Source organism: Semicossyphus pulcher, unplaced genomic scaffold (assembly GCF_022749685.1).
Source record: "Semicossyphus pulcher isolate SPU_LCO1_2020_fin unplaced genomic scaffold, fSemPul1.0.p SCAF_21, whole genome shotgun sequence".
In the NCBI taxonomy this organism is placed as follows: domain Eukaryota; kingdom Metazoa; phylum Chordata; class Actinopteri; order Labriformes; family Labridae; genus Semicossyphus; species Semicossyphus pulcher.
In genome coordinates this window covers 22,829,257-22,850,560 of record NW_027211695.1, presented here as the reverse complement: position 1 = coordinate 22,850,560, position 21,304 = coordinate 22,829,257, and the positions used below count along the sequence as shown (strand labels likewise).

The window sequence follows — 21,304 nt, the reverse complement described above, 5'->3', positions numbered from 1 at the left end:
CTCCCTTCCAACAATAGAAACTTAAGAGATAATAAGACTTAATTCTACAACCTTTAATTATCGCATATGTCAATCTGTTCCTCTTCCTCAGGCATCCATAAAAACAGCAATGTTTGCCAACTCTTCTTCTCCCAGCAACGGCACTGTCAATCTCGTGTACTATTGCCTTGAGGTCATCGCAAATACTTAGATCTCAATTGCCATCACTATGAATAAAGTTCTCCTGCTCCTCCCTCTCTCCGTCTTCGTCCTCTACCTGGGGTACGGAAGATGGCGGCAGCAGCGCTCCTTCAAATCAACCGGCCACTCCGACCTCTTGGGTGGATCGGTGTAAGTTTCCCATCATCCCGTTTGTCAGCTTCTTGATTTTCTCCTTGTGGTCTCTTTCTGCAGTTTCTGTTCTCCTTGTTCCGATTCGACCGGGTCCGGGGAAAGTTCCCAAGGACAGGGAGCGGGTTGACCAATCAAAGCAGAGGGCTTTCTACACCATCATGACCGTAATGGGAGTGCTGTGGCTGTTGTTTGTGGGGATTCTCGTTTGTCTAGCTTTAGATGCCGCAGCACTGCTCAGCTCCATCGATGGGTGTTGACCCAGCAGTTTGGTGTTGCCGCCACTGTTTCTGCAAAGGACAGGAACACTACCATGCTGCCGTTCCAATGCTGAGGAGCCTCAAAGACAGTCTGTGTTTGAGCTCCTGCCAGCGATAGCATGAGAAGACTGACTTCCTCCAACCTTGTCGGCCAGCTCCACTCCGCACTTTTTATCAAACAAACAGGAGAAGATAGCGTGTTTGTCGGGGACTGATCTCACAATCAAACACATTCTGCATATGAGTAAAGAATCCGCGGGCCAGAGACGAGATCTGGGTGTTCTGGTTCCGTTTGTAGCTTTGGTTGTGTACGTGAAAGAAGTGTGGTGGTATATGTCGTCTCTTGACTGTTGCCCGGTTCTCGTGTCTTAAGTTGCTGGTCAGACTGTAAACAATCACGAGTGCATGACACAGGAAGTGTTGGCCCTGAAATCCTTTATTACTTATCTGTTATACTATCCTCTTGGTCTCTAAACCGGCATTCTGTCTAATGTCCAGCAGGGGGCGACTCTGCAATACTGATCCTATAGAAGTCTATGAGATCATGCTCCTCCTCCTCTCCTGATTTATTCCCTAATGACTTTATGGTCTCAGTCTCTAGTTTCAAGTCTTCTTCAGCACAGCATGATGTTCATTTAGTCACTGATGCTCCCATTCAGAGTCACACAGACCAGAGAGGGGAGGGGTTAGGGCGGGGCTACCTGTGATTGACAGGTCACTTCCATAGTGAACTGAAAAATGTCTTGTTCAGCGTTTAGTTGAACTAAAAGACACTCTGAGGAGTTTTTCTCAAGGTGCAGAAGCACATTGCTAGCCAAGCTAATGCTAGCCTTAGTTGATAACTGAAGGTTTGCTAACTCCTTGCTCCACCTCAGGCTCCACCCTCTCGTCCAAAAATGGTGAATTCTGGCTCCAAAAGATCAAGATGCTGGTCAGACAGAAGACATGAGCTGTGTCCTAATTCAGGCGCTGCATCCTGCCAAGGACGTATGTGAAGGCCGATTGCGTAACAGCAGCGTGTCGAAGGCTGTCCCATTTCAAACACTCCTTCAGACGCGGCCTCCTTTTCCCGGGCCATGAAGGATCCTTCGGGTGCATCCTTCGGGTGCATCCTTCACGGCCCGACGTATCCTGAGATTCATTGTGTGCCGATTCAGACGAAATGGCGGACTCTCAAACGGCCGAGGAAAACATTTTACATGTGAAAGTTTTGGAGATTTTTTGGAATTAAGACACAGCTAGGGACCTTCATGAAGAGGCAGCTGGATGACATCACAAACGTCCCACCTACAAACGCTCTGTTTAGCTCATTTGTTTGTGCGATGGAGGACAGCCTCAGGTGCAGATGTGAGGTGGACGTACAGGGACAGGTGCTCCGGTTTACATAACACAGGGTATTTCACATCCTCGTGTGAACCTCGTCCTGCGGTCATCTCAATGAACACAGGAAATGAGCCGTGGTTTAACATTAGTTCCATGTTGACGCAGTGCGAGGACACATATTTCATATTTAAGTTCATATTTCTGAGGTGTGAAAAGAATATCAGCTTCATTGATCACATTTTAACAAATAAATGTTGCATCAGTTAAATCGTGTTTGTATTGATGATGTTTGTGAGTAGTGACGTTTCTGGTGTCTTCATTGATATGCAACAAACATGATTCCTTCTTTTATCACATTTATCCGTCATAACAAAACGGGAAAAATAAAGTGTGAACATTTGGTGGGAAATATTTTTCACAAACTTTCACTCTGAACACAGGTCATTTTTTGTTGATGAGTCATTTAAATTTGATCAATATTCATTGATTAGACTGACTGAAGGATCCGTGTTCATGACGAGTTCTGTGACGATGTGATTGTGTTTAACTTATGAAATATGATGCTGATTATTCCGGGTGTGTTTCTGTGTTATTTCGACAGGTATAAGTTCATATTCTAATCGGATGCAAAGCCTGCACTCACCTGTCGAGCCATAAAGGAACAGCTGCTGCACTTTCACATTAAGTCTGTTTGTATACAAACCTAACACACTCTTTCATAAATATTTAAACATGTGCAGAAACCTTTTGTCGAGCTCACACACACCTGTCCAAACTACAAGTATTTCATGAGCAGGTGTAAATGCTAAATCACAGAACAGATCGCTTTGTGTTCTTCTGTTTACATTTCTGAACCTTTAAACAGATAAATAACCAAAGGTTCTCAGAAACAGAACACGGAGTTACAGGAGAACAAAGCAGCTCACAGAGCGTGTGAAGTTCAGACCGGGTCTCTGCAGAAGTTTTGTTCACATTCTTATTGTGTTTCTTTTGACCCCAGTCAATAACAATGCATCATTGTTTTAAAGTTAGAGCACTGCGCTTTGTTTCCCTGTTATATGTTGTGCAGTAATAAAAACTGTGAATACTTCCGTCCATGCACATCGGATTTATTTTAATATCTACATTTAAAATCAGTTTTGGAGGCTAAACGGTTTAAAGTGACTTTCTTTTTTAAATAACCTTTATCAAAAAATCTTTCTTTAAACAGACCGCTGTTTGGTTTAGTTTGATCGTATTATTTAGATTTTCAAAGAGATTTAGTGCAGCTGTAACATATCCAATAATGTGACGTTCGTGGTTCAGGTGGTTTGACTGAAGTGTATTTATTATTAGTTTAAAGAGGTCAGGAGTTCAAGCCGCATTAGATTAAACGTAATTTCCACCGCGCATCCAAACATCATTTCCGCTGAAACTGAAAGTAGGCTACACCAGCAGCCACAACCGGGGACGCGGTTACCGGACTAAATATGCGGATTATATGCGCCTGCAGGCTTCCTCACCTGTGAACTGAAACCATCTGGCCTTCGCTTTCGACTCGGACATGGATCCTGACTTTCACATCCTCGTCTGGTTTGGCCTCTTGCTTTTCTGCACCGTCACTCTCGCTGACAGAGGTAAGTGCGCTGAACGAGCACTGTGAATATGGACGCTCTGTCGCATAATATTAGAGTAACTTTATTACAGTGAGTTACGTCAATCTAAGTATTACCGGAGTGAACTGTCAGCTCGGCTTGCATACAAACATCAAACACATACAAACACAGTTTAGAGGTAGTATCCCGGAGCTAACCGCGTTGGTTGAGTCCACAACATTAACGTTGGGCAGCGATCAAAGTAGTCTCAGGAATAAAGTGTCGAGGATAATTTCCCCACCGATGAGAAGTTAGAAGCGTGTTTTGTATGTGGTAACGTTAAAGTTTAAAACTTAATGACTAGCTTTTCTGGCACGCAAATCAAGTTTAAAATGTCCGATTTGTTAATGGAGTTCGGCGCAGTGAAGCGTTTTTAACGTGTTTGTCTCATCAGCTCAAGCAAGCCAGCCTGGTGCCGACAGTGAAAATCAGTAATGGATGTTGATCTCCCAGAAACACCAGCGAATAAAGAATTTAAATACGTAATAAAATATTGTCTAAGTGATGAGAAACCGCTGATGAAACATCTCCTGGGTGATGCAACTTCCCAGTGAGGAGTGACATCAGCCATTAGATGCAGGAGTGATTCAAACACATGCAGGAAGAGGTTCAGGTCAGGTTCAATCAATTTATCCTACAGCGCCAAATCACAACAAAACTTATGTCACAGCTCTTTACATTTAGAGCAGGTCTGACACTTGAACGGTTCCACATGCTGAGACTGCAGTTTCTCTAATGTGATGCTGAACTGCTCTGAATGGCACAACTTAAAACTATCTGAAATCTTTGGGTTGGAAAATAAAAGAAGCTCTTTAAAGCTCATTTCCTGTCTGTTTCCTGATATTAAGGTGTGTTCAGGACAAAAGGCAGTTAGAAACGTGCACGTCCTGAAAGTGATTAATGATTAGATTCTTCTGACATCCTGAGATTGCATCTGAGATGGTCAAACCAAACTCCATTAAAAAAACAAGCATTTTTAAGTCGTGTTCTTGTCGTCTTGCAGACAGACGTGACAGAGCCTGAACTCAGCCTCTCTACAACCCTGCCTCCTGATGTAGTTCTCTCAGCATCCTGATGTAGTTCTCTCTGCATCCTCTCAGCCTGTTTATTGTCATTCAATCTCAGTAACATCTGTTTGTTGTGGCTTCATAGCGCTGTAGTGACACAGATCTCAGCCCACCTGTGACTTGCTAGATACAGTGAAACTGCCACTCAGCGGAGACAGATGGACAGGCGCTCCACAGCTGAAACAGAGCGCCGGTAGTCCATCAGAGAAGTCCTGGTACTGATCCGAGCTCACAGCTCATCACGCTGGGCACTGGTCAGCCTTAAAGTGGTTTAAGAAAAATGTCTCTTCTTCAGATACACTGTTGTGATTATTTTATTGCCATTGTAACGTCTCCAGACCCGCCTCTACAGACCAGCTCACCTGTGTTTGCACGGCCTGCTGATGATGTTGTTCTACGATGTCCCATTTCATCCGCTGCTCTTTCACCTGACCTGACGGTGGAGTGGACACGACTTGATGGTTCTTCCCAAGTGACGGTTTTCGCTGTACGTGATGGTGTGGAGCTCGTGCAGGACCAAGATCCTAAGTACACTGGGAGGACGGAGCTAACAGGAAAATGTTCCTTGAAGTTGATCAACGTCCAACTGCAGGACAACATGACCTACAGGTACTGTTGTTCATGTTCAGGAGACCGGTTCTTTTAAGTTACCCAGTTTCCCTTCTGCTCGGGGCGGCGAGTTTGCTACGGTCCACAAGCTCTCTTTGCTCCTTTAGTCGGTCGAATGAATCTGGTCAGTATACGCAGAGGAGGATGTGTTTGTAGTTTTGAACGCTCTCGTCTCCTTTCTTCTCCGTTATGGTCCTGATTCAGTTTTGTCCTTCTGAGAGGATCATCACGGGAACACGAAGGCTCCGTCTCTCTCATCGTTGGTAAGATAAATGCTAACATTAGCATGCTAACATGCTCCCAACTAACAGTACTAACATGTTTACCATTGTATTGTATCATTTAAGCATGTTAACATTAACTAATTAGCAATAAACCTAAAGTACAGTGCAGGTAACAAACAAAAGTGTTGGACACATGCAGACTTTGACCTGATGATGGCGCTGGATAAAAGCCAAAGGTCCTGTACCCTACAGGAACCTCGAATATCTGTGTGGAGATCTTTGACTCTGAAGCAGAAAGGACAACCCAACCCATGGAGATGGTTCAACCTGAACCAGCAATTAGACAAAATGACAACCCCAGATCCAGCTAGCTAGCATGGCTAACATATATAGTTACTGTTCTAGCATATAAGGTATGTCATCGTCTGGATATAAGAGATGGATGAAGCCTCTGGGTCTGAAAACAACAAGTACAAAGATGTGTTTCAAACCTGCTTTCTTTCCAAGAGACCATACAGCATGGGAGGCTTTAGGGCGGGGTTACCTGTGATTGACAGGTCACTACCAGGGCAAATTGAAAAATGACTTGGTCGGCGTTAGGTTGAAATAAAACACACATTCAGGAGTTTGGTGTTTAGTTTTTAGAGTTTGATTTAAAGCCTGGTTCTGCTAACCAAATTTAGCACCCCAATTGATATCACATCTACCATAGCTAGCTTAACCTTAGAGTTAGCTAATAGCTAATACACATTTTAACACAAGTGTATTCGACTACACACAGTGTCGGTTCTGTGCTGACAGGTGTGTTTGTCTCCAGTTCAGGAGTCAGAAGTGAACATATCTACCTTGAAGGGTTCAGTTGTCTGTGAGTCCACTGGCTGGAACCCGATGCCGCAGGTGTCTCTGCTGGACTCGCACAGGAGCGACCTGCGAGCTGACACCGAGTCTTCAGTGGGACCAGACGGCCTCTTCTCTTTCAGCGCAGCAACAGGTGAGTACAGCAGAACCGCGCGTGACCCCCTCCTCCTCACGTGTTGTGTCCTGTAAAAGAGCAGGGTAAAACATTAGACTGACACTGAGGAACACTGATTTATGATCATGTCATTAACAAGACAGATTTAGAACCACAAGTACCATGATGCTTTGGGGGATGTTGGCTCCATGATCAGTGTGCTTAATTAGCAGCTCCTGTTAGCAGCTCCTGTTAGCAGCTCCTGTAGTAAAAAAATGAACCGTTATCTTTTAAAAAATGTTTTCATGTATATAAACATTTTATTTATTCGAGCTAGCCTGGTAATGTTGACAGGTCCACATAAAAAAGCTAATATTAATGGGCTTTGAAACTTCAGTTAGTAAGTTAGCTGTTAGCTTAAACTTCAGCCTGATATCTTAGCCTGTATTGGTTTAATTTAAACGTCAGCAGTGTGCCCGTGGATGTAGAGACAACTATCACTGATTACTTTAAAACTGAAGAAAACTTAAAAACCTGACGATACTCGGGCAGGTTCTGCACGTTCAGTGAGCGTTCTTTCATTTGGATGTAACTCTCCTTTTCCTTTGTCTATAGCAGCAACGCTAACAGGAAATGGGACCATTATCTGCAGAGTGCAAATCCCTGAAATGAGCCTGGTGAAAGAGAGAAGGATTCATGTCGAGGGTAACACACGATGAAGCTGTTTTTATAACATTTTTACAGACTGACTTCTGTCTTTTCTACACACAGCAGCGCTCACATGCTTTACTCAGCGTGTTTAGTTTAAAGCCGTTAGTGAGAGATCAAACGCTTTTGTTAACGGCTTCGAGTCTGATTCGAGGTATCACAGATCCAAACATCTTCTCCTCTGATTGTTCTTTGTGTTGATAGCTTCAGCCCTACAGAGGCCGGATAACACCACAGTGGATGGAGAAGGGTTCTTTGCCATCGTGCTGGCCTGTGTCGTCCTGTTCGTTGTTGTTGTTGTTCGGGTGTTGTGGCTCAAGAAGCCGCGCTCTTTCCTGCAGCGTTGGAGAGGTGGGTGTCTGAAGTGTTTTCTATCAGCATGAAGAGGTGATGCTGCACAGTCTGAATCCTCTCTGTGTTTCTTTTGGTTTCAGAGTGCATCCATCGATCGTCTGACCGGCTTCCAGACAGTGAGTTTAACTGTGACTGTATTTTTGTTGTAACTGTCTTTGTCTTTGTCTCTTCATAAAGCCCCCAAAACAGCCCCCACAATCTGTCCAACAAAGATCTACCACCGTGCAACTGACTGTTAAAGTAATCATTATAATATGAGAATGATCTGGACTTTTTTCTGTCCAGGATCAGGTCATCCATCTTACCAGTCAAAGGCCCTGCCACTTTTAGAGGATCTAAGTTCTATAACAGTGTGAAATAAAACACAGAAGGATTAAATTAAATTACATTCAGTGTCCCATCTACATTTGAAAGTCTCCTCTGTTGCCTCCCACTGGTGGAGCTCGAGGTGAAAAGTTATCCTTCTTTTGCTATTGAATCCCAAACAGGAGCAGGACGAGCAGCTGGTGCAGAAGCTGGAGCCGCCTCAGGAGTAGGTGCAGGAGTGAGTGATGTAGAAGCAGGCATGGGAGCAGGAACAGAAGCAGGAGCAGATGCAGGAGTAGGTGGAGCAGTAGGTGCAGGAGTGATGGATGCAGGCTCAGGAGCAGCAATAACAGCCTATACAGTAGGTGCAGCAGTAGGTGCATTAGGAGCCTTAGCAGGAGTTGCAGCAGTAGGTGCATTACCAGCCTTAGCAGGAGGTGCAGCAGCAGAGGAGGAAGCTGAAGCAGGTGAAGGTAATGATTCTTACTATTTATTTGCATGTGTCTTCAGATTGTGTCATTAAGTCCTGTTTCAGTAAACCTGCTGGAAACTTTTATTGATGATCAAATGCTGTATAGATACTGTCAATGTTTACTTCATTATTTAGTAGAGTTTAATTTCATGTCACAGAAAACATCTTCAATGCGTCTAACAGCACTGACTTACATTAAAGTACTCCAAACCTGCCTCAGTAATACAGAACATCTTCAGCATGGAATCATACACCTAACGTTTCTGATTGAGATATATTCTGATATATTTCACTACATTTGATACGTTATCATAAACATGTTCTCGGTTCTTTCCTCAGATGAAACACTTCTTGGAGGTGAGTCCTAAACTTCCACACACATTATAAACTGTGAAAGGTAAAGGTAGATTCAGTAGGAATGAGTGTCCGCTGTGTGTTTCAGTGTTCAAAGACGTCATGAAGATTAACACAACGGGAGCTTTTGACACAGCAAAAGCAAACAGGCTGAGCATCACGGGTCAGTTCAACAAAGATCCATACAGAGCGGTGGTGGGGGATGCTTGTCTTTGTGCTCATGGCCCGTGTCCGACTCTGTTTCAGGAATTGAAGCTTCCCACGAGCTGGCAGGGAGAGACCTGACAGAGCTGCAGAAGTACAAAGAGATAATCCACACTGTGGGGAAAAAGTAAGAAACATTGTTTGTCTCTCTGTTGTGTCTTTGAGGTTGTTTTTTTGTCTCTTTGAGGTTTGTGTCTTTGAGGTTGTTTTTTTGTCTCTTTGAGGTTTGTGTCTTTGAGGTTGTTTTTTGTCTCTTTGAGGTTTGTGTCTTTGAGGTTTGTCTCTTTGAGGTTGTTTTTTTTGTCTCTTTGAGGTTTGTATCTTTGAGGTTGTTTTTTGTCTCTTTGAGGTTTGTGTCTTTGAGGTTTGTGTCTTTGAGGTTGTTTTTTGTCTCTTTGAGGTTGTTTTTTTTGTCTCTTTGAGGTTTGTGTCTTTGAGGTTTGTCTCTTTGAGGTTGTTTTTTTTGTCTCTTTGAGGTTTGTCTCCTTGAGGTTGTTTTTTTTGTCTCTTTGAGGTTTGTGTCTTTGAGGTTTGTCTCTTTGAGGTTGTTTTTTTTTGTCTCTTTGAGGTTGTTTTTTTGTCTCTTTGAGGTTGTTTTTTGTCTCTTTGAGGTTGTTTTTTGTCTCTTTGAGGTTGTTTTTTGTCTCTTTTGAGGTTTGTCTATTTGAGGTTGTTTTTTGTCTCTTTGAGGTTGTTTTTTGTCTCTTTTGAGGTTTGTCTATTTGAGGTTGTTTTTTGTCTCTTTGCGGTTTGTGTAGTTTTAGTAGTTTTTCTTTCTCTCTTTGGTCATTTTTTGTTCTAGTTCTTGTTTTGAGTCTCTTAAATCTGCTCCAAACATGCTGTTTTTACTACTGATAACAGAGAAACTATTAAAACCACAGTTCCTGTTGTCCCTTGCAGACATCACGTCCCCCCCGCCCTGATCGCTGCCATCATCTCCAGACAGTCTCAGGCTGGAACCAACCTGCTCAACAGCGGCTTTGGAAAGATCGACCCTAACTGCTTCGGCCTCATGCAGGTGTGTGTGTGTGTGTGTGTGTGTGTGTGTGTTTGGGTGCTGCAGCCATGTGACTGAGGGACAGTTACCATCACCAGAAATGAAATGAGATGGTGTGGGAAGAATGAAATGTGTCCTGTTGTTGCAGATCAATAAGATTTACCACCCAGTGACTGGAGGCGCATTCAGCAGGGAGCACGTGGACCAGGGGGTCGCCTACCTCTGCCTGCTCACTGAGAAAATGGAGAAGAAGAAGGGCTGGAGCAAGGAGCAGCACCTGAAAGGTAAAGTCATGTTTTTTCAGGGAACGCCACAGCATGAACAGGGATGTCAAAGTTTCATGTTGGTTTTTTTTAAAACCTTTTCATACAAAATTTTGGGTCTAAATAACTACTGAAACAATCCCACAACTTTTTGTTCCTGATAGCTTGTTTCAGTCGGCAGCAGTGATTAGATGTTTGTATGTTTTCTTTTTGAGGTACGGCCCGACGTCCCTCCAGATCCTCACCGTTCATTTTCTTTTCAGTTGTTGATCAGTCGGGATTACCTGCCTTTATGTTCACAACATTTTAACATGTGAGCTTCTGTCCCCGAGCGGGATGTCAGAGGAAAATGGCCGCCACAGAAACTGATTAATGCAGTTTCTCGTTTGTCATCTTCACCGTCTGTGTTACAGGTGCGTTGGCTTCCTACATTGCTGGCGAGGACAAGGTCAACAATTCAAAATATGACGATGTGGACAGCGTGACGCCGCACGGGGACTTCGCCAATGATGTGATTGCCAGATGGCAGTGGTTTACTCAACGGCTTTAAAACTTCAGATCCCGATTCTTCTCCTCTTCCTCTCGGTATTTAAGGAGAGTTTACCGTTTTTTCTGTCGCTTCACACGTTCATACTGTGAAGTGTGTGTGCAATGAAGAGAGAGCGTCTTTTTATTTGGAAGAGAAAAGTGTTTTTATTGAAAATATATTTAAATTAGTTTCTTGAAAGTTTGCTGGCTTGCTGGAGAAGTGTTATATCTTAGGTCAGAAAATAATACAAAATGCAACATAGGTCCAAGTTAAAGTGTTACTATGTCCTGTTTTCTCCAACAGAGAGACGTTGAGTGAATGTGGATGCAAAACAATCCAGTTGAAGTCACTATTTTAATATAAAGCTGAAGCAACGAGAGATGCTTGGTTGTTGTTTTTTTGTGGAGTTTATTCCATAAATAATCAAATCATCCTTTAGGATAAAAATAAACATTTATCAACCATTCTGACATTTTAAAAACAAAGGCAGATTGATTATGAAATCAAGGTTTATTGCACCCCAAGACTTAAACAATGAATTGATTAATTATTTAGCCTCTGATGAAGTTTGGAGCTGGGACACAGATGTGCTATTAGCATTTTAATGGTGTGTTACATTTCAGCTGAAGGCCATGAGCGTTCAAGTAGCAGAGTAAGGTCATTTTTTTTACCCTTAAATAATCTGTTCATGTTGTTACAGTCATTCCTCTGAATGCACATGTCAAGAGATGATGCAAGTGTAATCCTATGCTGTAAGAAAGTCCTATTATCTGCTTTTGTTGAACAATGCTCGTGTATTTGTCTTGTTTGTAAAGTGAATGTGAGTTTGAGTCTGGAACCCACTGGTAATATTTGTCGTTGTTATAAAACCGATTTGATCCAAGTGGCTGAAAAGATGAATGTTCACGACTTTTCACTACCTAATACTCAAGTCCTACGGGGACGTAATGAGGGTCTTCACCTTCACTGGCAGCTACTGTATGTTTCTGCAAATGTCAACAACCTCTGAAGTCCTGAAAAACACGTTTTGTAATCTTGTTGTTAGTTAGTTCTTTTGCTGACTTATTACCTTAATTAACACATATCTTCATCATATCGTATCTTGTTTGCACAAGAAGAGGAAGAGGAAATGTTATTATCTTGTCAGCAATAGTTTGTAAGAGATTAGTAAAAGATTGTTTGAACAAGTCAGTAGCTTGTTTGCATAAGGTAGCATCTTGCCTGCAAAATTTGTATCTCAAGTACCTTGAGTGAGAATGAATCCGTGTTGTGTGTTCAAGTATCTTGTTTGCACAAGACATTATCTGTCTGCTTAAGTTAGTGGTTTGCTTGAACAACTTTGTAATTTGTTCGCAAAAAGCAATGATCCGGTTAATTCCTGTTTTGTTCTTACAATATATGGATGTTGTTTACAAACAAGGTAATATCTTCTGTTAGAACGTTTATTTCAGGACCTCTGGGACGTTAAGTCAACACTCTCGTTTTTAACACTCAGTTTTTACACATACATGTTTTGCTCAGGACAGTCGGACCAGTCAGCTGTTCAGAGGTTTTACTTTTTCACTTGTTTTTATTCTTTCTAAACAAAACAGAAACATCAGTGTCATCCATTTTTTTAACACTGTAACAAACCAAAGAGCAAAAATCAAAAAGTGAAATCTATCCTGGTTTGTACTTTTGATACAGTTTCTTTGGTCCATTAAGATGTAAAGAAATATTTCTATGAATTTACAATGCCAGTATTTTCTTAAACTGCCCATGTGCCGTCAGAGTATTAACCTTTAAAATGTGATCTGTGTATCATGCATGCTAGTTACTTATCGATGCACCTTTTACGGTTTTCCGTGATCTATTACTGGAATATGACGTTCCAAAAAAAGGTGCAATATCAGGATCTAACCACCAGAGGGCGATGACGCTATTGATAAACTTAGTAAGGACAGTGTTTTAGCTGAAACATGCGTGTGTGCAACAATACATATCTAAGATCGACTAAAGATCTGATGCACAATAATTATCTATGAGCAGAAATTAAACTTAAGTGTTCATAATTTTAGACGGGGTAAGGACTTAAAAATACAATCAGCAAGCAGAAACTCAGATGAAACGTTTGCTCATCATAAAGAAACTCATTTGGATTTTTAAAAAAGTGATGGAGGAAATATAAAATATAAAATTATACACAATGAAAAATAAAAAGTTCATTACAACCAAAAAAACTGCTCCACAAATAACTAACATTATTAAAACTTAAATCAGACTTAACTCGTTTCTAAAGACAACAAAAAAAACATCTTTAATTTACATTTTCAATAAGAAATTTCTGTAATTAGTTTTTAAGTAAAGCAAGAAAATGTTCTCTCCAAGACCGGCCCAAATCAACAGGACAAATAGTCTGGAAGAAGAATGTAACAGAAAAATGTAATCAATTAAAGAGCCTTTGAAGAAATGACCAACTTTTTCAAAGACCATTTAAAGAAGCCCCGAGGAATCCTGGGATTGATTGTAGTTCAGTGTTGGTCGACAGAGCTGCTGATATTCATTACTGTCTGCTTCAGTCAGTTTTAAAAAACGTTTGTCCCCTGATGACCGACTTCACAAAGCGACCAATCACAGCTGAGGCTGACTTGACGCCCCGCCCCGTCGTGATTATTCACTTGATCAACACATGCAGGATTTCTACTGTAACGACAGAGAAAATCAGATAAATTGCTTGGGCTTCTGAGTAGAGGTGGGCGTGGCCTGTGGTGGGAGGGGCTTGTGCTTCTCTGGTGACTCTCCCTGGTCACCATGAAGATGAGGCGGGGCCTCAGCTGCAGTCGATCAAAGAGAACAATCAACTTTTCACCTTCACCTACTGTTATTCCGAGATGTGTGTGTGTGCTCTTATTTTTCTATCCTTGTGAGGACCGGTGTTAGTAATAGTAAAAGTATTGGGACACTTTGGTCAAGTGAGGACATCTTTTGTTTTATAAGTTTTAATTTATCTATTAAACTTGATGCCTTTATAATTAAAGTCAACATCTGACCTGCTGACACCTATGAAACACTAAGGTTGAGGAATTTATACTATTGAGAGTCCTCACAAGTATAGTACAAGTGTCTATGTGTGTCTTACTCTGTATCTTGGACAGTGCGTACTCCAGCCCCTTCATGGCTTTGGCCTGGTTACTTTTAAACCTGGCCAGACCAAACTCCTGGTAGACAGACACAAACAGTCAAGCACCTTTTAGACTAAACCAACATAAAGGCATATCTGTGAACCAAGTGGACGACAGATGAGCAAAAAAAATAATGTTGTAATAACTGCTACTGTTATTGTCTTTATTGACACGTTTGTTTTAGCTTTAGTTTTGTTTTTACATATAGTTGAATAGTCTCCATTAAAAGTTTGCCGCAGTTAGCATCTCCTGTTAGCAGTGTACCATGGGATGTACAGAGCACTATCAGTGAATTCCCTAAAACTAAAGAAAACTGAAAAACATGAGGATTCTGAGGTTCTGCAGGTTTAAGGCGTACATCAAAGATAATGATGTCCACGCAAATGTGGAAGTTGAACTGAAAATCTTAAAATCTGCCTCTCGAGGTATGTTAACGTATCGTGCAGTTCCAACAGGGGAAAAAAATATCATCTGCATCCTTGAGCTAAATTACAAACAAGCCAGTAAATTCTTCACCCCCAACTCCACCTGTGATGTTTATTCTGTCTGAGTGAAGATTTTAACAGCAAGAGAGAGGCATTATGTAAACCTTTGTGCGTGTGTGTGTGTGTGTGTGTGTGTGTGTGTGTGTGTGTGCACGTACCTGTATGGGCCGGGCCAGGCCGTAAACCGCTGAAAGAATCCAGGCCTCCCTCCTCAGTTTGGTCCAAGATGGCCGACTGCGGTCCTCCTCAAACAAACACCGCTCCACCACCGTCTGAGAGACACAAACAGTACTTCCTGAACATTACAGGTGTTATATAAAATTCTAATTTCAAATCATAGTTGAAACAAAACACAACAATTAAAATCCCACAGTTAACACATTTGGCCCACTACAGGGATGCTAACGTGGCTAAAGCTATTAGTTTTGCCGCCATTTAACTGAATGAGATCTTTGTCTTCTCTCTCCTTGTTTCCTGTGAAATAATGAGACCTTTGCCATCTTTGTCGGTGTCCTCCAACAGGAAGTGATGTTGCTAACATTACAATAGCTTAATAAAAGCTTAGTTTTTGTCGTGTCACTGTTCTGGTTGATGCCCATGATGCCGACTGCAGTTCACTACACTGCCACTGGTGTCACTGCTGAGAACATATGATGGCTTTTAAAATGTGACAGCCTTGAACATACATGGATTTCTTTCATGTTGAAGTGTGTTCTGACATACACAGGTCAGTGATATTTTACCATCAGTGTGTTGTGGTTCAGGTTCCAGGTCTTGGTGGTGAGAGTGTGCGTGTGTGGGTCCACGATGGAGTCCTCCAGGACGTAGACGGCCCTGGCCATGTGGGCAGGGAAGACACGCTCCGCCCAGCTGGGTAGCCGGTTGGTCTTGGTTAGCAGTCGCCTGGACAACAAGTGGTTGCTAGGGGTGATCTCACGGTACAGAACGTCCTCGGTGAGAACGTGGGCACTGATGCAGAGAAACATAGACTTATAGTGAGAGAGAAACACAGTATTTGTGTGTATTTATTAGGATAAATATAACTATCTTGACATTTTTGGACAAAGAAGAAACTTAGAAAGTAAAGAAATGTTTAAAATTTTGCTATTTTGTTTTTGTCCCAGGCTGTAAACATGTTTATTTCTGCTGTAAAGTTGGACATTTTTACATGGGGCTCTATGGGGACTGACTCACTGCTGAAGACAGCCTCAAGTGGACACCAGAGGAACTGCATTTTTCCCCCTCTGGTTGGCACTTGAGATCGCCTTGCATTTTTAATTTGCGCACTAAAAGAAAGCAGTGCACTTCATATCAAAAAGAATAACTCAGCTGAAACTGAACCTGATCTGTTTTTTGTCTCTCAAGAGATACCTGTATGGGTTTGGGTAGCGCTGCCAGAAGGCAGCCAGCACCTGATGCCATGGACTCTTAATGTCGACCTCGCTGTGGAAATACCTCCCCATGTCTGCACACACACGCACACACACACACGCACACACACACACACACACACACACACACAGAGTCACAGCTGATTAATTCAGGAGCTGTGGATAAAAAATAAAGCAACAAGTCTTGTGTGTATTTGAATTTTCTGCTGTTGTTAAAGTTTTTATGATACTATACTTTTATAGAATTTATTATAATTATCATGATTGTTTTTTTATTTGTGTTGTCAGCTGCATTGGAAATTTGAGTTAAACTGGAGTTTAAAAAAACAAAGCACTGTCAGTTTAAATAGCATATTGTAATATACTAAATAAAATTCACTAACCACATTAAACCACTTCAATGAAAACGAAAAGCAGATTTTGTAAGGGCTGCAGGTAATCATTCTGTTTATCATAAACTGACATTTTTATAAATGGATAAACCATTCGGTCTATAAAATGAGGACACATTTCATTCATTATCATGTCTTTTTTTAACAGTCCAAAAGCTAACAATAGAGTCATTCATACAAGGATACAAGGATTGTCATGAAGAGGCGCTTCAAATCCGACACATTACAAAACATTTGCGTTGGCCGGGAATCGAACCCGGGTCAACTGCTTGGAAGGCAGCTATGCTAACCACTATACCACCAACGCCTGTGTTGCAATACGTCGCCATGTTACATTATATTGAACGAACACGTCAAATCATTACAGAATCCAGTTTCAAGTTACGGCAGTCTTATACATTTAAAATGTTTATGTCACTGCTAGTTAACTAGAAATACTGTTATTTGAATAAACTTTGATTACTATATCTGTTGGCTGAGGGTAAACTTGGTCAAACAGTCACGTATTAACGTCAACGCGAAGGTAAGAAGAGCGAACACTGAGCGATTAACATACTTTAACTAACTAACTTAACGAGTTTTTAGTTTGTTAGCCGTACGTCAGACGACACTGCTGCCTTCTCTGCTAGCTTCCGTATCTCTGCCGTGTGTGTTCGTGTTAAACTGACTGAACGGCTTTAGTTATAATGCTGCTTCAGTGACATATTTCAAACTCACACCAGCTAAACTGTTTACTGAGCTCTTATCGTAAATGTCAGCTAGCACGTTAGCGTTAGGGGTTTGTTAGAGAATGGGCTCTATCGTCACCAGCAGCAGCCGGAGCTGTACCGTTAGCAGTTAGCCGCAGCCGTGGTGATGCTGATGCTGAGGAGGAAGCTAACGTCTAACAGCGGAGGCTAACGAAGCAGCAGACGTACCTGCAGCCTCCGGTGTTAAGCAGGATGAGCTCGCAGTCAAAGTCTGGAGGGCTGCCGAGAGAAAGCATAAGGGAAAAAAGGCAGGTGTGATCCCTTTAGCTGTCTCTGTTTGACAGCAGCAAAGAAACTATAGTCAGGTGATCGTGAGGAACTGTGTACTTCACATTTCTCCCCACTAGATGACGAACTTTAGCCATTTGTTAAAGTCGAAACAGGACGTTTACAGATTTAGGGTGTTCATGTGCATGTCTCCTCTCTGACCTAAAGTAATAAACCTTCACAGAGGGAGCAGAGGTCCCCGTTTCACCTGCTGCTGGATCCAGGTCAAGATTAGATTTAGATAAACCTTTATTGATCCCACAACGGGGACATATTGAGTGTTAGACCGCAGCAAATGGGAACCACACACTTCTGAAACATTGTAAGTTAAATACAGAAATACAGTGCACAAAGTGGTTGCATGTTTTATACATGTATTGCACACAATACCAACAGAAATTATTTTCAGTTTAATGTGTGTTTTTATTGTTCTTCTGGGAGCAGGCAGGAAGGATTTGCGCCATCTCTCCATCACACCGCGGGTGAAGCAGTGTGTTGCTGAAGGAGCCCCGCCTGTGCTGTTACTGTGCCATGCAGGGGGGGGGGACCTGTCCCCCATGACAGATGATAGCTTTGCCATCGTCCACTTGTCTCCCACCACCTCACTGGATCGAGGGGGCAGCCCAGAACAGAGCTGGCCCTCTGCACTATTTTGTTAAGCGTCTTCTTGTCTGCAGCTGCTGCTCCAGCAGACCACTCCATTAAACATGGCTGATGCCACCACAGAGTCATAGAAGGTCCTGTGGAGTGCCGGGAGCTCTCCTCAGCAGATGGAGTCTGCTCTGGCTTTTCTTGTCAAGAGCGTTTATGTGATCTGTCCAGTTTATTGTTCAGGTGAGCACCCAGGTACTTGTAAGAGTCCACGATCTCAGTGTCCATTCCGTGGATGGTCATCGGTGTGGGAGGAGTGGGTTTGTGCCTGCCAACATCCACCACTAGTTCTTTGGTTTTCCCTGCATTTCACTGGAGGCAGTTCGACTCCACAACGTCCTGCTTCAGTTTCCTGTGCTCCCCAACGTCCCCCATCGGTGATGAGGCCAACGAGTGCGCTGTAGTGTAGGGTGAAGAGGGGCCCCCGTTCACCTTCACTCAGGGTGTTTTCCATGAAGAACCACACAACACACGACACATCAGTGGAGTAAAGTCAAGATATTCTAGTGATGGGCTTTCTGGTTCTTCTCAGTGAGCAGATCATTTGGCTCAGCTCGGCGAGAACCGGCTCCAATTAGCACCGCTTTGATATAGACCCCTGCTCAGGTGATTGATACTCAGGTCACCTGTTGTGCAGGGCCACTGTGATGGGAAACCTGCTGTGTGCAGATCGAGGACGGCCCCCGGAGATAGGAACAGTCCAGCTTTAGTACGGGGACGACCGTCAGCGCGATGAGGTACAGGTAAGTATTAACACAGAAACTGGTTTTTAGCTGAAGTGAATTCGACATGAGGAAATCATTTTATTGGTTTGAACAAAGTAAATTACAAATGACTTTAACATAAAACAAGTGTTAAAAAGGAGCAAATGTATGGTTGGATTTAATCATTTGTATCGTATAATAAATAACAATAAGAAATCAATAATTAATCCAGATGAAAACTGTCTTTATCCCACGCTGTTCCAAAAGAACAGGACATACTTCATTGAGCTCTCCTCTCGCTCAGCTCTCTCTCCTAATGTTCGTCTATAGTCTCTCTCTCACCCTCTCCCTTCCTCTCTCTCTCTCTCCCTCTTTCTCTCCGGCAGGCGGCCAATCAGCAGCCGGCTCTCACGCCTCCTGTTTTCCTCTCACCTCGCCTCAGCGCCAATCAGATGGCTCACACCGCGTGCACGGCCCGCCGCCACGGGCGCCGCCGACAGCAGGAGACACGGCGGAGGGCACGAGCCATCACATACACACACACACACACACACACACACACACACCCTCCCTTCGCTGCTACCAGACATCAACGCGGTGTGTACCCCCCACCACCACCCCCCCCTCCCCTTCACTCTGTCGCGAGGACGACGCACGTATCCGTTCATAACCTCCGCCATTATTCATCACCCCCCCCTCCCCCTCGTGCTGTTTTTTTCTTTCCTCGAGCTCGTCTCTTTTCCCGCCCCTGCAGGGTCTCCACGGAGCCGCTTCCTCCTCGCCTCGACCTGCTAATTTAACGCCTCTCTCTCTCTCTCTCTCTCTCCCTCTCTCTCCCTCCCTCTCTCTCTCTCCCCGCCTCGCGCTCGCTCGTGCCAAGCCCAGGTGATTATCCATCCGCCCCCCGTTATCCGTTACCCCCCACCCCCTTTACACCACCACCCTCCTCCCTCCATCTCCTCCTCCTTCTCTCCTCGGTACCGACAGACCGACAAATCCCTCCCGGTGCTCCTGCCTCCCCCCCTCCTCTCTTTCTCTCTCTCTCCGTCTCCTTCCCCGCCAGCCATGATCCGTGGCGGGCTAATTCCCAGACGGTCTTCTTCTTCTTTTTCCTCTTCTCCTCCTTCCTCCTCTTCTCCTCATCACCCTCTTCCTCCCCCTCCTCCTCCGCCTCCTCCTCCTCCTCGCGGGCTCGGTAAGTAGCAGCAGCACGCGCCGTCCATCTTCTCGTTTTCTCCTCCTCTCTGTCGGACTGCATGCTGTGTTCACGCTATTTTGTTATCGGGTCTGGCTTTTTTTTCCTGATTGACCCCCTTCCCTCCCTCTTCCCTCCCTCTTCCCTCCCTCCCCTCCTCCTCGCCTTCCTCGCTCTGTGCCTGAGGGGAGGAGGAGGGGAGGGGGGGTTAATGTGTCGCGTGGGAGAGCCTTTTTCCCCTCGCGGCCGGTGGCCACCGTGACCTTCTGTCGGAGCTCGCGCCGCCCGTTTGACCAGACAGGGTAATTAGTTACGCCTCGAGGGAGGGAGACGCACACACCAACACACACATTTTCGCCCAGGCTGCGCACACACAGCGCAGAGACACACTCATGCTCCTGTTGTCTTTGGGAAGCCGCACACATTTTGTTCCCGTCTAAAAACACACACACACATTTCACACACATTCACACATCTCTTTTTCAGCTTTTGTTGCACACACACACACACACACACACACACACACACACACACACACAGAAAAGGCAGTGAATGGTTTACAGATTTGTGTGTGTGTGCGCACAGAGGTCAGAGGTCAGAGTGGTATTTCTCTGTGAACTTGTCCATCATTCTTCTCCTCATTAAACTTTTCTCGTCTTCTCACCTGAAACCTGTTGGACGCGTGTCGTGTACGTCTCCGTGTTTGGGGTCAAAGTTTAATTTAACTTTAATGTCTGTCAGAGAACCTCAGAGAACTCTCGCCTTCGCTCCGTGCAGAGTTGACCTTTATCTGAACGGCGTGTGTTTGCGGTCGGGGTTCGATGCCTTGCTCAAGGACACTTCAGCGTGTGTGAAGCTGCGGGATGAGCACAACGAGGACGAAAATGAATTTAAACTAAACTCTAGTTTTTATTTTAAAGGTGGAGCATCTTCTGCATTTCTTTGCCGCGTCATTCGTTGCTTCAGTAGGAAGCTGCACGGCCTGCGATGTCAGTCTCCTGCGTTAATGTCATCGTAGATTCTGTCCTCGTCTTCCGTAAGTTTTGTGTGTTTGATTTTGGACTTTGAAGGGACGTAGAATTCAGAGTCACATGTTGAGTGTTTATATATTTAATGGTAACAAAGGATAAAACCAGCTCATCTTACAGAGAGAAGCGATAAATCTGTTAGACATCACGGTGAGTTGAATCATGGGAAATGAAGTGTCACCATCTGTTTTTGTTCACAGAGTGAAACAACCAATCAGAACCAACCGCTGAGCGTGTGTGTGTGTGTGTGTGTGTGTGTGTGTGAGGTCATGTCAGGCATGACTAGCGGCGTGTGTGTGGAGAGCGACCTCTCCTCGATGCTTCAGAGAAGCTCCGCCTCCTCCCACCATCACCCCAATCACCATGGTTATGGTGGACAGGGGCAGGTGAGTTGTTGTCTAATAACATCCCAGGGTTTTATTGTTGCTGTGGATAATGATTCAATTAAAGATGGCCGACATGACAGCTCCCTAAACCCTCTCTGTCGCCCCCTGCTGACTGGCTGCAGTACAGCTCATAAAGCCCGCCTCCTCCATGTTAACAGATGGGACATGAGTCAAACTATAAAATCAAAATACACGTCAAATACATTTTTCTCCAACATGGTTTCTGTCATTATAGTTAGTTCTTATCCTGCTGATTTATGTCCAAGTTTACTTTTAATTAGGTGCTATAAAAAGGGGGCGTGGCCTCAT

General features: G+C 43.7%; 2 protein-coding genes and 1 non-coding gene across 4 annotated transcripts; 1 reads left to right on the top strand and 2 right to left on the bottom strand.

Moving 5' to 3' along the window:
• Window positions 1-3,332: 3,332 nt before the first annotated feature.
• On the top strand, window positions 3,333-11,469 carry LOC138600680 (uncharacterized). 2 transcript variants are annotated; one of them, XM_069672156.1, is made up of 14 exons: window positions 3,333-3,529; window positions 4,953-5,223; window positions 5,428-5,486; window positions 6,265-6,438; window positions 7,018-7,104; window positions 7,312-7,458; window positions 7,542-7,577; window positions 7,950-8,240; window positions 8,579-8,596; window positions 8,682-8,756; window positions 8,840-8,924; window positions 9,698-9,815; window positions 9,943-10,078; window positions 10,471-11,469. In XM_069672156.1, the coding sequence occupies exons 1-14, from the start codon at window positions 3,457-3,459 to the stop codon at window positions 10,605-10,607; spliced, it is 1,707 nt and encodes a 568-aa protein (XP_069528257.1). In that variant the 5' UTR covers window positions 3,333-3,456; the 3' UTR covers window positions 10,608-11,469. The 2 variants fall into 2 exon arrangements, with proteins under 2 accessions (XP_069528257.1, XP_069528256.1); XM_069672155.1 differs by having other exon boundaries at window positions 7,015-7,104.
• A 728-nt stretch (window positions 11,470-12,197) lies between these two features.
• Window positions 12,198-17,026, bottom strand: LOC138600704 (PRELI domain-containing protein 1, mitochondrial-like). Its single transcript, XM_069672182.1, has 6 exons — window positions 16,933-17,026; window positions 15,604-15,697; window positions 14,976-15,201; window positions 14,391-14,504; window positions 13,705-13,783; window positions 12,198-13,399 (listed from the first exon to the last, which is right to left on the bottom strand). The coding sequence occupies exons 2-6, from the start codon at window positions 15,693-15,695 to the stop codon at window positions 13,287-13,289; spliced, it is 624 nt and encodes a 207-aa protein (XP_069528283.1). The 5' UTR covers window positions 15,696-15,697; window positions 16,933-17,026; the 3' UTR covers window positions 12,198-13,286.
• Window positions 16,251-16,322, bottom strand: trnag-ucc (transfer RNA glycine (anticodon UCC)). The gene has a single exon. It is a non-coding gene; the product is annotated as a tRNA-Gly (tRNA).
• Window positions 17,027-21,304: the final 4,278 nt, after the last annotated feature.

Bases quoted from the DNA above. Each gene is read 5' to 3' on its own strand.
- LOC138600680 (XM_069672155.1), top strand. From the start codon at position 3,457: ATGGATCCTGACTTTCACATCCTCGTCTGGTTTGGCCTCTTGCTTTTC. The intron at 7,105-7,311 runs GTAACACACGAT...TTGTGTTGATAG, and splicing joins GAGAAGGATTCATGTCGAGG to CTTCAGCCCTACAGAGGCCG. The intron at 8,757-8,839 runs GTCAGTTCAACA...ACTCTGTTTCAG, and splicing joins AAACAGGCTGAGCATCACGG to GAATTGAAGCTTCCCACGAG.
- LOC138600704 (XM_069672182.1), bottom strand. From the start codon at position 15,695: ATGGGGAGGTATTTCCACAGCGAGGTCGACATTAAGAGTCCATGGCAT. The intron at 15,202-15,603 runs GTATCTCTTGAG...TCTCTGCATCAG, and splicing joins CGCTACCCAAACCCATACAG to TGCCCACGTTCTCACCGAGG. The intron at 13,400-13,704 runs GTAAGACACACA...GATCGACTGCAG, and splicing joins CGCACTGTCCAAGATACAGA to CTGAGGCCCCGCCTCATCTT.